The sequence below is a fragment of the Rhincodon typus genome, chromosome 11 (genome assembly GCF_021869965.1).
Source record: "Rhincodon typus isolate 14 chromosome 11, sRhiTyp1.1, whole genome shotgun sequence".
Taxonomy (NCBI): domain Eukaryota; kingdom Metazoa; phylum Chordata; class Chondrichthyes; order Orectolobiformes; family Rhincodontidae; genus Rhincodon; species Rhincodon typus.
Genome location: NC_063342.1, coordinates 75369306 through 75386665, shown reverse-complemented (window position 1 = coordinate 75386665; position 17360 = coordinate 75369306). Strand labels below are relative to the sequence as shown.

The window sequence follows — 17360 nt, the reverse complement described above, 5'->3', positions numbered from 1 at the left end:
TGGCCCATATCCATCCAAATATTTCTTATTCATGTACTTATCCAAATGTCTTTTAAACATTATAACTTTTAAACATTCACCACTTCCTCTGGAAGCTCATTCCACACATGAACCGCTCTCTGTGAAAAAAATTGCCTCTCGTCTTTTTTAAATCTTTCTCCTCTCACCTTAAAAATATATCCCCCAGTCTTGAAATCCCCCACCTAGGAAAAAGACACCTGCCATTCTTCTTATTTATACCTTTCATTATTTTATAAACCTCTAAGGTCACTTCTCAACCTCCTATGTCCCAGTGAAAAAAAGTCCCAGCCTATCCAGCCTCTCTTTATAATTTGAACTCTCCATTCTTGGCAACATCCTGGTAAATCACTTCTGAACGCTCTCCAGTTTAATGATATCCTTCTTATAACAAGGTGACCAGGACTAGACACAGCACTCCAGAAGAGGCCTCAACCAACATCCAGTACATCCTCAACATAATGTCCCAACTCCTACATTCAAAGGTCTGAGCAATGAAGGCAAGCATGCTAAACGCTTTCTGAACCACCTTATCTATATGTGGTCATGGAGGAGTCTAGAACTAGGGGTTTACAGTTTCAAAATAAGAAGACTCCCACTTAAGAATGAGGTGAGAACTTTCTTCTCATTGTGTCTTTAGTTTTTGAATATCTCATGCTCAGAGAGCTGTGGAGGTTGGATCATTGAACATATTCAAGACTAGGCAGAAAGACTTTTGATCAACTAGGGAGTTAAAGGTCAGGAAAGGGGATAGTGCACAGACAGGAAAGTGAAGTTAAGGCTTCAATCAACTTGGCCATGACCTTATTCAATGGTAGAGCATGCTCGAGGGGTAAAAAGGCTGACTCCTGCCCCTATTTCTTATGATCTTTCTGGCAGCTATATCCCACTTGATTAGGAGACGGCAGCACAGGAAGTATGAGAGGTTCAACATTCACAGTAGTGACAAGCAGTGACTCCATTTCCTACCCAGGCTATTCTAAGTAAGTCACAAGTAGATTTAATTGAAAGGGTAAATTAGGCCTGTTTTGTTGTAAAAAGTTGCTGCAAGAAACAATGATGAAAGGAGACATGATAAAGGAAAGGGCTTGTGACAATATATGCATTGAAGATGGTCAGCAAAATTGGTAGAGAAGGAAGGGGAGAGAAACACTTTGAGTGAGAGATAAGCAGATAGAAATAAGGAAAGAGAGAATTATTTTCTGTTTTCTCTCTGAGCAGTGCCACTTTAGAAATCACTTACGTAAAATGAGTTAATTAGTCCACGATAGTTAACAGTTTTATCCCTTTATGTGATTCATAGGTTCACATTTAATTTCATTTACTGAAGGGTGGGTCCATTGTTCATCCAGGTTCAGAAAGGGATGAAGCTTGTTCCCAAATTATTAAGCAATCACCTCATGTTGATAAATTCAGCTCTGCAGAACAGCAACTTACTGAGCCCGACATGACATAACTGCTACCTCTGTCACATTCCTTACCTCTGGAAACTTTGGATGGGTTTTGTTTAGTGCATGTGAGCTCGCGTTGACAGCGTGAGCCAGCTCTTGCTCCAGAAGGCTGTGGGTTTTGGCTGCATCGCAGATTCTGAAAGTCATGAAGGAAAGAATGCTTCAACAATACAGGCGGAATAATAGAAATGATGGAAAAGTACAACGTACTCCTACCAGAAGTCAAATCAGTCCGACTTCACTCACAGCTTTTCATTCATAAAAGGTACCTATTACATACGCAAAAAGCACTAAGTTGGAACAGAGATGCTTGCTATTGCTTACTTGCAACGGTTCATTATTTTCCTTTGTTATAATGTGTTAAAAGAATTAATTTTCCATATGGAGAAAGGGCATATGTCTCAAACCCTGCATTATAAGGTGGTTGTCAGCCCTAGACCAGATGCTTCAGCACATAATCTAGGCTGTGGGTCTGGAGACACATTTAGGCCATATCAGGTTAAGATGGCAGATTTACATCCCTAAAGGATTTTCGCAAACTCGATTGAGTTTTTTGAGGAAGTGACGAAGATAATTGATGAGGGTGCAGCAGTGGATGTTGCCTTACATGGACTTTACTAAAGCAGTTGACAAGATCCCTCATGGTAGGCTGGTCCAGAAGATTAAGTTGCATGGGATCCATGATAAATTGGCAAATTTGATACAACACTGGCTTGGTCATAGGAGTAAGTTGTGGACGGGTATTTTTCTGACTGGAGTCTATGACCAGTGGTGTTCCAAAGGATCATTGCTGGGACTCTGTTGTTTGTAATTTATATAAATAACTTAAATGACAATGCAAGTGGTCTGATTAGTAAGTATGCAGATGACATGAAAATTGGGTGGAGTTGTGGATAGTGAGGAAGGTTAACAAGGGATACAGGAGGGCATAGATCAGTTCGAAAGTTGGGTGGAGGAATGGCAGGTGGAGCTTAATCCGGAGAAGAATGAGGTGATGCATTTTGGGAGGTCAAATGCATGAGGAAAGTATACATTAAATGGCAGGACTCTTAGGAGCACTGATATACAGAGGGATGTTGGGGCTCAAGTCCAGCTTCCTGAAAGTGGCAATAAGTGAATAAGGTGGTAAAGAAGGCATAAGGCATGCTTGCCTTCATTGATCGGGGCACTGAGTATAAAAGTTGGCAAGTCATGTTGCAGCTGTACAAGTTTTTAGTAAGGCCATATCTGGAGTGTTGTGTGCAGTTCTGGTCGCCACACTACAGGAAGGACATGGAGACTTTGGAGAGGGCGCAAAAGAGGTTCATGGGGATGTTACCTAGATTAGAGTGTATTAGCTATAAGGAGAGGTTGGACAAACTTGGATTGTTTTTGCTACAGCATCAGAGGCTAAGGGTGACCTGATAGAAATATGTAAGATTTGAGAGGCATGGAAAGGATTGAAAGTCAGAGTCTTTTCCTAGGGTGGAAATGTCATATACTAGGGGCATAGGTTTAAGGTGAGAGGGGAGAAGTTGAAGGGAGACGTGTGAGGCAAGTTTTTTACACAAAGGGTGGTAGGTGCCTGGAACCTGCTGCCAGGGAGGTGGCAGAAGCAGCAACGATAGCAAACTTTAAGAGGCACTTAGACAGACACACGGACAGGCAGGGAATAGAGCGATACGGACCATATGCAGGCAGATGGGATTAGTTTAGAGTGGTATCATAGTTGGCATAGACATAGTGGGCTGAAGGGTCTGTTCTTGTGCTGTATTGCTTTATATCCTAAGGACATTAGAGAGCCAGATGAGTTTTACAACAATTGACGATAGTTGTCATGGGTACAATTATTGAGACCAAATAGTTTATTCTGGATTTATTAAATTAACTGAATTTAAATTCCCTAACTGTTTAGGCAGCATTTCAAAATTCATCTCAAATTATTAATTCAGGTCTCTGAATTACTAGTTAATTAAAATAATCACTATAATACTGTACCTGTGCAATATGAAAATTGGCTACCATGTTGCTGTATTATCACCAGTGGCAGCTACAGAAAGTGTATCATTAGTTGGAAATGCTTTGGACTGATTTTTTTTCTTATGGGATGTGGGCCTCATTAGCAAGGCCAGTATTAATTGTCTATCCCCAACTCATTTTCAGAAGGTGGGCTATTACAAATGGGCATGAAAAATAAAAAGAAGTTATCCCAAAGCACTGTGGGCTGAAAAAGGGCCATTGGTCAGTTTGCCTAATGGCATGTTATAAGTATTTTCCATTCAGGGTGCCACTACCCACCCAGCCAATCCAACTCTTTCCATTTTTCATTTCCACAGCTTCTTTAAAGTTTCATGCACACAAGTTGACTAGGTCTTTGAGGCTTGTGTGAAAAGACAACATGAACCTGCCAAGATGCAAAGTGTGACCCACCTTGTGATTAATTCCTCAGCTGCTTGAGCACAGAGCTGGAGCTGAGTGGCCTCCTCCTCTGTAGCCAGGTCCACAGACTGCTGTGGGTACAGATGTGGCCGAAGAGCAGGCCTGCAGGAGTCATACCGGAGTTTGTCTTCCCAAGACTTCAGAGTACTCTCGAATGCCTGTACAAGAAGGAATACTGCAGCAACAATCATAATGGTCAAGGCTTGGCTGGAGGAGGGTCTCACAGGGCTCCGTCAGTTAATTTGAATCTTTTCTCCCTCATTCTTCAACTTGAATATGTCTGCCCTATCATTTGCTGGGAGTACAAATTAGACTTTCCAGTTCTGAAGAAGGCTCCCTGAGACATTATGATAGCAAGAACTGCAGATGCTGGAGTCAGACATAACTAAGTGTGGAGCTGGAGGGACACAGCAGCCCAGGCAGCATCAGAGGAACAGGAAAGCTGATGTTTTGGATTGGGACCCTTCTTCAGAACCGACGTCAGCTTTCCTGTTCCTCTGATGCTGCCTGGCCTGCTGTGTTCCATCAGATCCACACTTTGTTATCCTCGAGATATTATCTCTGCTTTCTCTCCACAGATGCTGCCAGACCTGCTGTGTTTTTCCAGCAATTTGTTTTTGTTCCACCATTCAACTGCTCCCTTTACAAGCTGGAGGGGAGGAGTGTCTTGTAGAAATAGAAATCCCCTCACTGTAAAATGTCATTCAGTACTAGGCCTAATTTTCTACAAACCAAAACAGAAATTGCTGGAGAAATTCAGCAGAGTTAATGCTTCAAGTCCAGTGACCCTTCTTCAGAACATTTCAACCATATTGGTGTCATTTCCTGCAATTCTGCTTTTACCTCTTCCTCATTCCTCACATAACCATGAAAGGGTTCTTCTTATACTCATCACCCATCCCACCAGCCTCTCTGTTCAGCAAATCATACTCTAACTTTTCTGCAACCTTGTCACCATTGAACACAGCATCCCCTCCCCTTCCAGTCTTCTGGTGGGATTCATCTTTCAATTACTATGAAAACTACTGACTCTTTAACAGCATCTTTCTTTGCAGGCTCAAAAGATGCAACACCTGCCCTTTACCTCCTCCCTTCCCATGTCCAAGGACCAAAGCACACTTCCAGGTCAAACAGATGTCTCAGGAGATAATGGTCTGTGCCCAGGGTGTTTCTCACTTCTGCACTGAATATCATCTCTTGTAGTTGTTGGAGCCAATTTGTGAGTAGATTTTTTCATTCATTGTTGGATGTGGGCGTCGCTGCCTCATTCAGCATTTATTGCCCTTCTCTAACTGCCCTGAGAATCACCCACATTGCTGTGGACCTATAGTCACGTGCTGGCCAGGCTGCATAAGGATGACAGATTTCCTTTCCTAAAGGACATTAGTGAACAAAATGAGTTTATATGTCAATTGACAGTAATTACATGGTTGTCATTCGTCTAGCTCTTTAATCCAGATTTTACTAAATTAAAATTTCTGCATTTGCCCTTGTGGGATTGGAAACATACTCCCAGAACAATAGCTTGGAGTTATGGATTACTAGCCCAGTGATATGACCATTATATAACCATCTCCTCACAAGGAATGACATTCCCTTCCACAGCTGGCCCAGATAGACACCACAGGCCTGAGACTGACTGATGCTCCTTTCTTTCAGCATGTTCACTTTTCCACATCTTGTCATTTATCCTGTACTCTCTGCTTTATCCACACAGCTCCTCATGACTGTCTCAAGGCACTTTGGTCAGCTGTGATGACTTCCCATGAATCAACTCCAAATGGGTCACTGTAAGTTCTCAATGGTAGATGTCCCTGTATCACAAACGTGGGTGATAAGTTGGTCTCATGTAAACAGTGAGATTGTCATAGAACACTTTTTCAGGAATATGGCTCTAATCTATATGGTTCACATGATCAAACCAACAGAGTGACTGCTGATTCAGAAGGGCAGATAAGGTGGAGTGCCTCGCACTGTTCAGTCACCAAGAATGATCCTGAGCCCCTTTAGTTTTCTGTTCAAGTTCCAACCTGACCTCTCTGTCCTTGGTCACCTATAATCTTCAAATGAGGCTCAAGGAACAATGCCTTATTTTGCTTGGACAAGAGGTACTGACAATGGTTCTGCATCTGTTTACACCTCCTTAGATATAACTTCTGCTTCTTCACTTGTTCCATGTCTTTTGCCTTGCACCTCGTCCATTTTCTAATTTAATCTCCCCTACCTTCCACCCGATCAGAGAGCTGCCTTTTTGTTCTTTACTCACCTTTATTGGCTCTGCATTTGTCTAAACCTGTTACATCTGCACCTTTACCAAGGCCTGATGAAGGGTCATCTGTGTGAAATATTAACTTGGCATTTTTCTCCAAAGGCACTGCCACAATTGCAGAATATTTCCAGCATTTTCATCTTATTTTGAGATCCATAATTCACACTGGCCTCAGGAGGGACCAGAATTATTTTTCTTCCGAGCATACGAAATCAGCCCTGATCTACCTTGGTCTGTCATTAGAATGACCTGAATAAGATCTGGAATTTCTATTGTTTAATAGGAAAGTGCAATCAGTATTGCCCTACAGGATTTCATTTTCAATAACCCCTATAGGGACTGGTATTCAATACTTCCCTACAGGAATCCGTAATCAGTACTCCGCTATAGGAACCTGTAGTCAGCACTCTCCTATTGGATCTGTAATCAGTATTACAGTAGAGGCATTGATAGTTGGTACTCCCCTAAGGGATCTATAATCAGAACTCCCCTACAGGGCTTTGGCAATCAGTATCAGCCGACAGCATTCTATAATCAATACTCACTACCCTGATCTGTAATCAGCAAAATCATACAGTGATCCATAGTCAGTATTCTCCTAAGGGATCTGTAATTGGTACCAACCTATAGGGATCTGTTAACAGTACGACTCTACAAGAATCCATAATCTGTACTCACCTACAGGGATCCTTAATCAGTAATGTCATAACGGAATCTGTAAGTAGTCCCCTACAGGGATCTGTAATCAGTACTGCCCTACAGGGATCCATGTTCAGTATTCCCTCACAGCAATCAGTTATCCGGACTCTCCTACAGGGATCTATATTCAGTACTGCACTGTTGGGTTCTGTAACCAGTTCCGTGCTACAGGGATCCCTCATCAGTATGCCCCCACAGGGATATGCAATCAGTACAACCATACAAGAATCCATAATCAGTGTTCCTCTACAAGGATATGTAACCAGTACTGCGCTACTGGGATCCTCTTCAGTGCTCCCCTGCAGGGAATCTGCAATCACTACTCCCCTGCAGGGATCCCTAATCAGTAGCCCGCTAAAGGAATCCGTAATAAGTGTTCCCCTACAGGGATTTGAAAACAGTACTCTACTATGGAAATCTGCCATCAGTACTCCCCAACAGGGAATCGGCAATCTGTACTCCCCTACAGAAATCTGCCATCAGTACTCCCCAACAGCGAATCGGCAATCAGTACTCCCCTACAGAAATCTGCAATCAATACTCCGTTACAGGGATCCCAAATCAATAGCCCACCGAAGGAATCCGTAACCAGCACTCCACTACAGGGATCTGTAATCAGTACTCTCCTGCAGAGATCTACAATCAATAGTCCCTACAGGAATCTGTATTCGGTTCCACCCTACCAGGATCTGTAATCAGTATGACCCTACAGGGATCCTTAATCAGTAACGCCATACATATGCTGTTAAATAATAAACTCAAATGCCCAATTTGTATTGAAAATTATCTATTAAACATGACATGCTGTAATTACACCCTCATGTCACAATTTTATATTCCTCAGCTTTCCAGTCTGTCCTGGAACTAACTCTACTGCACCAGCCAGCTCTGCTGCCTAAATTCCTGGAAGCCACATAGAATAACATTAAACCAGACAGAAGGTATGGCTTGAAAATGGGAACAAAACTACACCTCTGTGACCATTCCACTGTATAATCTTCTCACCTCATGTCACCTGAAATTATATCTTGTTCTTTACTCATTATGTTCAACATCACAAGTGTTCAAATTGAAATCTCTAAAATTCTCTGGCAATTGTACAGAAAATGAAACGGTTTCTTAGGTATTTAGAAACAAACACTTACTCGGTCTCTTGTCAACATCTGTGCTCTGTTTTTGTGCACAATTTTGATAACCCCAGGTGGTTGGATCCAGGCTTCCCCATCGACCTGTATCGGTACGCCCTCATCTCCCAGAATGGTAATCTTCACAGACCGACACTGCAGGATATTAAGTCACTTTAATCAAAGGTTTTGCACACAATCAGACTTTGACAATTCAACAACAAACATTAAGAGTTTTATTCAAAATCTCATATCAGCAAAGCAGCAGCCACTTTAGAACACTGAGGATATTGTCAGGTAAAGAAGAGTAACTGTGGAGTAATCAGGGGAGATATAACACATCAAGACAGAGAGGGAGATGACTGCACTTTGAAGTTTAAGATTGTTCTTTTGGTTGCTCAGATGAAATTTTGCTGAAATGTATGCTGACAAATAAAGAGATTAGTCTTGAACTGTGAAACCATTAGTGCTGTAGAAAAATACCAGGACAGTGTAGAGCTTTGACTTTGCATTTGCATTCGCATTCATCCTGAAATATCTGAAGGTAAGAATTGTAGGGCTATGGTAAAATGCTGAGCACTAGGATGAACCCAATTGTTCTTCAGAAAAGTCAGCACAGACTTCAGTTTTGAAACATGGGTGGTGGAATAGCTTGGTTTGGGAGATTCCTGCAAAGGATATATGGACTTCACTGAGTAAGGCTGGGACCAATGTTTAATGAGAGAATAACAGAAGAACTCTGGAGCCCAAGCTTTAGACCTCAAGTCTGTTCTGCAATTCTGCGGTGGATCTATGACCTAATGCTGTACACCCGATTTGCTCAATACCCTTTTATATGTTTGAGAAACAAAAAAAAAAAATCAGATTTAAAATTGACAATTCATCTAGCTTCTACTACCCTTTTCAAGCAGAAGTATTTCATAATTTCAATCCTGAAAGTTCTGGGTCTGATTTTAGATGCTGTTTCCTAGCCCGAGTCTCAGGTGAGACCGTTTCTCACTATCCATCATATCTGTTCTCCCTTACTATGTGGGATGAGTTAGCTCAGTTGGCTGGACAGCTGGCTTGCAATGCAGAGTGATGCCAACAGCATGGACTCAGTTGCCACACCAGTTGAGGTTAGCATGAAGGACTCTCCTTCTCAATCTCTCCCCTTGCCTGAGGCATGGTGACCTTCAGGTTAAACTGCCACCATTTGTCTCTCTCTAATGAAACAGCAGCCCTCTGATCTGGTAGGATTATGGTGATTTTATCTCCTCTTAACATCTTAAACTTTGATCAAACCACCTCAAACTATCTAAATGCCAGGAACTACCGCCCCATTTTGTGCAATCTCTCTTTGCAATTTAACTCTTGGACTCCAGGTATTATTCTGGGGATCCCGCATTGCACTCCCTCTAGCCTAACATATCATCTCTAAAGCCTGGTGCTCAGAATTGCTGAGAGTCCTTCGCATGTTGGATAATTCTACAGCTGAAACTCGATTTCCATTCATTCATATTGAAATCGTCTAGATATAAAGACCAGCATTCCATTCGCCTTTTCAATTGTTTTCTGTATCTGTGCATAACATTTAACGATCTGCATATCGAGGTCTACAAGTCTCTTTGGACCTCCAGCACACGATTCCATCTCTTTTTTGTCCAAACAGATCACATTTGCCTCACATTTGCCTACAGTGAAATCTATTTGCTAGTTTTTCTCATCCAGTTAGTCCATTAATATCTCATTGTAATTAACTGGATATATTATTTTTGATTTGATTTATTATTGTCACATGTACCTCGGTACTGTGAAAAGTTTTGTTCTGTGTGTAGTACAGCCAGGTCATGCCATACAAAGTGCGTTACAGTAACAGAACAGAGCGAGGAAAACAATGTTACAGCTGCAGAGAAGATGCAGAAAGATGCATCAACAATGAATTGAAAGTTTGAGAGGTCCATTCAGAAGTCTATTAACGGCAGGGAAGAAGCTATTCTTGAATTTGTTGGTACATATGTTCAAGCTTTTGTATCTTCTGCCAGACAGAAGAGGTTGGAAGAGACAATAACCAGGGTGGGAGGGGTCTTTAATTATATTGGCTGCTCTCCCAAAGCACCAAGTAGTATAAATGGACTCAATGGATGGGAGAATGGCTTGCGTGATAGACTAGGCTTTGGTCACATTTCTCTGTAGTTTCTGACAACCTTGGGCAGAGCAATTGCCATACCAGGCTGTGATGCATATGGATAGAATGCTTTGTATGGTGAATCTATAGAAATTGGTAACAGTCCTTACAGACATGCTGAATTTCCGGAGCCTCCCAAGGAAGTGGAGCCATTGTTGTGCTTTCTTGATTATCACATTAACATGGGTGGACCAGGACGGATTGTTGGTGATCATCACTCCTAGAAACCTGACATTATCAACCATCTCCACCCCAATATCATTTATGTAGCCAGAGGTGTGAAGTCAATGACCAGGTCTTTCGTTTTGCTGGCACCGAAGGTGTCCTTTACACCATACCATCAAGCACCGTCTTTCATCTATTCTGTCTCATGATTGTTAGAGATCTGGCCAACAACGATGCTGTCGTCAGTGGACTTGTAGATGGATTTAGAACAAAATTTGGCCACCAGTCATGAGTGTATAGGAAGTATAATAAGGGGCTGAGTACACAGCCTTGTGGGGTGCTGGAGTTGAGGATTATAGACTTTGGATCTTAATGTATGAAGCATTTGGAACAAGGTAGATGAACTGATGGTGCAACTCAAGGTAAATAAATATGATCTCACAGCCATTACGGAAACATTGTTCAGCCTCATGGCCCGGCATACACCCCACTCAACCATTACCATCAAGCTAGGGATCAACCCTCGTACAATAGAGAGTGTAGGAGGGCATGCCAGGAGCAGCATCAGGCATACGTGAAGATGAAGTGTCAACCTGCTGAAGCCCCTAAACAGGACTACTTGTGTGCCAATAGCTTAGTGGCAAGTGATAGACAGAGCTAGGCAATCCCACAACCAATGGATTAGATCAAAGCTCTGTATTCCTGCCACAGCCAGTCATGAATGGTGGTGCACAATTAAACAACCCACTGGAGGAGGCGGCTCCTCAACTATCCCCATCCTCAACGATGGAAGAGCCCAGCACACCAGCATATAAAAGATGAGACTGAAGCTTTCACAGCAAGCTTCAGCCAGACGTGCCATTTGGATGATCAATCTCGGTCTCTTCCAGTGGTCCTCAGCATTACAGATTCGAGTCTTCAATCAATTTGATTCACTCATGTGATATCAAGAAACAGTTGGAGATACTGGACGCTGCAAAGCCTACAGGCCCTGACAACATTCTGGCAGTAATACTGAAAACTAATGCTCTAGAACCTGCCACTCCCATAGCCAAGCTATTCCAGTACAGTTACAACACTGGCACCTACCCGACAATGTGGAAAATTGCCCAAGTATGTCCTCTACATAAAAATCAGGATAAATCTAACCCGGCCAATTACTGCCCCATCACTCTATACTCAATCGTCAATGAAGTCATCAACAGTGCTTTCAAGCAGCATCTACTCAGCAATGCCTTGCTCAGTGACGCCCAGTTTGGGTTCCACTAGGACCCCTCAGCTCCTGAGCTCACTACAGCCTTGGATGAAAAAGCTGAAATGCAGAGGTGTGGTGAGGTGAGAGTGACAGCCCTTGAATCAAGGCTGCTTTTGACTGACTGTGGCATCAAGGGTCCTTAATAAAACTGGAATCAATGGGTACCAGGGGCAAACTCTCCAGTGGTTAGAGTCATACCTGACACATAGGAAGATGGTCATGGTTGTTGGAGGTCATTCACCTCAGCTCCAGGACATTTCTGCAGGAGTTCCTCAGGGTAGTGTCCCAGGTCCAACCATCTGCAGCTGCTTCATCAATGACCTTCCCTCCATCATAAGGTCAGAATTGGCGATGTTTGCTGAGGATTGCACAGTATTCAACACTATTCGCGACTCCTCATATATTGAAGCAGTCCAGGTTGACATGCAACAAAATCTGGACAATTTCCAGCCTTGGGCTGACAAGCGGCACGTAACATTCACACAACACAAATGCCAGGCAATGACCAATAAGAGACAATCTAACGATTGCACCTGTACATTCAATGGTGTTACCATCACTGAATCCCCCACTATAAACATCCTGGGGATTATAATTGACCAGAAACTCAACTGGACTCACCACACTAACACAGTGGCTACAAGAGCAGATCAGAGACTAGGAGTACTGCATCTAGTAACTCATCTCCGGACTTCCCAAAGCCTGTCCACCATCTACAAGGCACATGTCAGGAGTGTGATGGAATATTCCCCATTTGCCTGGATGGGTGCAGCCCCAAGAACACTCAAGAAGCTTGACACCATCCAGGACAAATTAGCACACTTGATAGGCACTACATCCACAAACATCCACTCCTTCCACCGCCGACGCTCAGTAACTGCTGTGCGTACTATCTAGAAGATGCAACGCAGAAATTCACCAAAGATCCTCAGACAACATCTTCCAAAACCATGACCACTTCCATCTAGAAGGACAAGGGCAGCAGATATACTCACCATCCTGACTTAAGAAATATATCACTGTTCCTTCAATGTTGCTGGGTCAAACTTCTGGAATTCTTAATTCCCTCCCTCATGACATTGTGGGTCAACCCACAGCAGGTGGACTGCATCAGTTTAAGAAGGCAGCTCACCACCACCTTCCAAAGGGCACCTAGGGACAGGCAATAAATGCTGGCCCAGACAGCAATGCCCCCATCCCACAAAATGAATAAATAAAAACAAAGGAGATTAAAACTGGGAACTTAACATTCCAGGATACTTGACCTTTTGAAAGGACGTGTGGTGAGGTGGCACCTTTAATAAGAAATGAAATTAGGACAGTTGTGAGAGATGATCTGGGTTTGGATGATGTGGAGTCCATTTGAGTGGAGGTAAACATAAGAACATAAGAACCAAGAGGAGGAGTAGGCAATCTGGCCCATCGAGGCTGCTCCGCCATTCAATAAGATCATGACTGATTTTTCTATGGACTCAGCTCCACTTACCTGCCTGCTCATCATAACCCTTAATTCCTTTACTGTTCAAAAATCTATCTAGCTTGGCCTTGAAAATGTTTAATGATGTAGCCTCAACCGCTTCACTGGGCAGGGAATTCCATAGGTTCACAAAAAGAAGTTCCTCCTCAACACAGTCCTAATCTGCTCCCCCTTATTTTGAGGCAATGCCCCCTAGTTCTAGTTTCAACAAATCAACAAATAATAGAAGCATGTAAAAAGAATAGAGCGACAGCAAAGGATGATCTTAATCTTCATGTTGATTGGGTTAATCCAATTAGAAAGGGTAGCTATGACAATGAATTCATGTTAGGGATAGTTTCCTAGAACAACATACCATGAAGCCAACGAGGGATCAGGCCATCTTGGAACTGGTAATAGTTAATGAGATGGGTTTAATAAATGACCTCCAAGTAAAAGATCCCATAGGAAGTAGTGATCATGACGTTGACAGAGAGAAACTTGGGTTGGAAACAATTGCGTTTAACTTAAAAAAAAAATTACAATGAAATGAGGACAGAGTTAACGAAGGTGAACAGGGCAGATAGATTAGCAGGAAAGACAATAAGCAAGCAGCAGTTGACATTGGAGGAGGTAATTCATGACTCTCAGCAAAAATACATCTCAATAAGGAGGAAAGATTCTAAGAAAGGGATAAACCAACCATGGCTGACCAATGAAGCTATGGAGAATATTAAGTTCAAAGAAAATACATATAAGAAGGCTGAAGTCAGTGACTGCCCTGAAGACTGGGATAAGTTCAGAATCCAGCAAAGCAGGGCTAAAAACATCAGGAAGACTGAGAAAATAAACTATGAGGGCAAACAAGGGAGGAATATACAAACTGACAATAAGAGCATCTTTAAATATATAAAAAGGAAAACAAAGGTCAAAATTGACATCGGCCCCTTGGAAAATGAATCTGGGGAGACAAGTCAAGGTGAACAAGGAAATGGCAGAGGAGTTAAAAATCAGTCTTTATGGTGAAAATATATCAAACATCACATTAATACTAAAGAATATTGGGAGGAATTAAGTACCATTACCATCACAAAAGAAGTATTCGACAAACTAATGGGGCTAAAGGCAGAATAGTCTCCTGGCCCTAAAGGCTTGCATCCTAAGATCCTAAAAGGAGGTAGCTACAGAGATAGTGGATGCAGTGCCTGTAATTTTTGCAAAAATCCTTCGATTCTGGAGAAGTACCAGACGATTGGAAAACTGCTAACGTAACACTGTTATTCAACAAGGGAGGAAGGCAAACAGTGGGTAAGTATGGGCTGATTAGTCTGATATCTATTGTTGGAAAAATACTGGAATCAATTCCTAAGGAAGTAACAGAAATACATTTGGATAATCATAATCTAGAGTCAATGTGGCATAATGAAAGGGAAATTGTGTCTAATTAATTTACTAAAGATTTTCAAGGCAGTCTCAACAAGAGTGGATAGAGGGAAACCAGTAGATGTGTTGCATTGGATTTTGACAAGGTGCCTACAAGAGATTAAGTTATATGGTAACAGCCCACAATGTTGGAGGCAGTATATTGGCATGGGTCATGAATAGGAAACAACGAGTGGGGCTAAAGCGTTCTTTTTCAGTTTGGTGGCCCTGTGAGATTTCACAGGGATCAATGCTGGGACCGCAACTGTTTACAATATATGTTAATATCTTAGAGAAAAGAAGTGAATGTACTGTAGCCAAATTTGCAGACAATATAAAAATAGGTGGAAATGCAGGCTGTGTGAGGGATACAAACAGTTTACAGAGAGATATTGATAGATTAAGTCAATGGGAGGAAAGTTGGCAAATGGAGCAGAATGTGGGAAAATATGAAGTTGTTCATTATGGAAGGGAAAACAAAAGAACAGAACATTATTTAAATGGAGAGAAACCGCAGAAAGCTGCAACACAAAAGGACTGTGCATGGAACACAGAAGCTCGCACAGAGGCGCAGCAGGCAGTCAAGAAGGCTAATGGAATGTTGACCCTCATTTTCCAGGCGGTTGCAATATAAGAGCAGGGAAGGCTTATTGCAACTGTACAAGGTACTGGAGAGACCATATCTGGAACAGAGGGCAGTTTTGGTCCCCTTACTTAAGGAAAGGTATCATTCCATTAGAGGCAGTTCAGAGAAGGTTCACTGGATGATTCCTGGCATCATGGTCCTGACGAAGGGTTACAGCCCGAAACACTGACTTTCCTGCTCCTTGGATGCTTTCTGACCTGCTGTGCTTCTCCAGCTCCATATTTATTGACTGTAGCTTCCAGTATCAGCAGTCCTTACTGTCTCCCTGGTATGGAGGGATGGTCTTATGAGCAATGGCCAAACAGGTTGAGACTCTGCTCACTTGAGTTTAGAAGAATGAGACGTGATCTCACTGAAACATGTAGGATTCTAAAGGGGCTTGACAGGATAAAGGCTGAGACCATGTTTCCCCATCATGGGAAAATCTAGGACCATAGGGCATCATATCAGAATTAAGGAACACCAATTTAGGACTGAGATGAAGAGGAATTTATTTTCTCAGAGGGTCGAGAGTCTTGGAAAATCCTTGCAACAGTGAGCTGTGGGAGCTAACTCCTTGTTATATTTAAGGCTGAGATCGATTCCTGATCAGTAGGGGAATCAAAAGTTACAGGGAAAGGGCAGGAAAGTGGATATGAGAAACGTCAGATCAGCCATGGTTCTATTCAATAGTGGAGCAAGCTTGAGGGGCCAAATGGCCTGCTTCTGTTCCTACCTCTTCTTGTCTTATGGTCTGCTACTTCAAGACACTTTAGAACTGATCTTAATCTCTCCTGTCAGCTGTCCTACTATCACCTTTGGTAATTCGATTTTAAGACAATAACGTTCTTGTGAAGCACATTGGGACCTTCCACAGATGCTATACAGCTGTAAGTTGTTGTATGAACTTCAGCTCTTGCGTTACTTCAACTAAGCAGAATTTGTGGTGTTAGCCATGTACTTAACCTGATGCCAGTTAATGCTTCCTCAACAAACATTATCCAGTGCTTCAAACAGTCATAGAAGATCCTGCTTTACACTTTCTCACAGGCTGTTCCTTGATGTCCAGAGGTGTCGCAGACACTGGTCAGAAATTTCACTGCTGGCATGATGGAGAAGTCTTCTCTGTCACAGTAATGACCAATGATCAACGATCAATGGTAATTTCAGCTGAATTCGGTGTTAAAACAAGAACAAAGTGAAGTACAATCCAAATTCAGACACTAATGTCGCTGGTTATGCTGGACAATAAAATCTCAACTTGCACAAACGATTTAATAGAAGTATCATGGAAGAAAGCAGATTGCTTCAGGAGGTAAGAAGAGCTGAGATGCAAGATGATGAAAAAAAAACCGAAGATTTAAAAAGATCATAGTTCCATAAAGCTATTCTATAAAAATTCAAAACCCAATAGAACAGCAGATAAAACTTTTCATCTGATGATTAAACAGTTGCTTCAAATATTAAAGCATCTTATGGGCAACATACCGACCTGGGCTATTCGGTGATGCTGGAGTTTAATAACTCTTGACACTGCCATCTGCATACTTCCAAACACAGCCACTACTTCCAAGATCTTGTCGTCAAATGAGGGTGCACCAAAAATCTAAAAGAACAGAAACGTCATAACTCTGGGAAAGACCAAACAGCTGCATGGCAAAGCATTTCAGCACTTGCAAAGTGAATCCCTTTCTGGTCTGGCAGAGAAGGCATTACCTTTGAAAGAAGTTGTATGTGGTAACTTTATAATTGGCCCTCCTATCACAACAGCACTTATTAGCAATGTTACCTTACCAGTTTGCAGCAGACACAAGCTTTCATCTATTTGAATTAAGCACTGAAAGAGAGGGCAAAATCATAAAACTCACCCTTACATGGTCACAGATATAAAAGGATAGACATTAGTGGTGGTAATGCTAGTGGGTGGACACACACTATTCTGTGGTTTCCCATTTACTCAAAGTGATCAGCTGCTTCATTATACCAACAGAAATCTTTAGCCTTCTCTACCAACCAGCTAAGTTTTCAAACTGGGAACAATAAATTTAAAAAGCAAACTCAACAACAGTTTTGAAAGTCATCGGTAATAATTTCAATACCCCTATTAATATGGAGTTGCGGAACACCAAAGACTGATTTTAGAGCACTAGATCACCCTGGATGATCTGGACCCTGATGTGAAGTTTCTAATTTATGCAATGGCTTTGAAGTTAATGACAATTTTAAGGACATAATCACTGTAAGCCGGGGGCGGGGGGGGTAACATTGCTAATAAGTGCTCAGCTGCTTCA

At 42.1% G+C, this 17360-nt stretch overlaps 1 protein-coding gene across 1 annotated transcript in view; it reads right to left on the bottom strand.

Moving 5' to 3' along the window:
- Positions 1-17360, bottom strand: part of LOC109919377 (diacylglycerol kinase eta-like) — a 139952-nt gene that overhangs the window by 61853 nt on the left and 60739 nt on the right. Inside the window, exons 11-14 of the mRNA XM_048602936.1 lie at positions 16562-16675; positions 8001-8135; positions 3879-4045; positions 1500-1605 (exon numbers count right to left, since the gene is read on the bottom strand). Of these exons, the coding sequence (XP_048458893.1) occupies positions 1500-1605; positions 3879-4045; positions 8001-8135; positions 16562-16675 (522 nt within the window). The remainder of the gene's footprint in view (positions 1-1499; positions 1606-3878; positions 4046-8000; positions 8136-16561; positions 16676-17360) is intronic.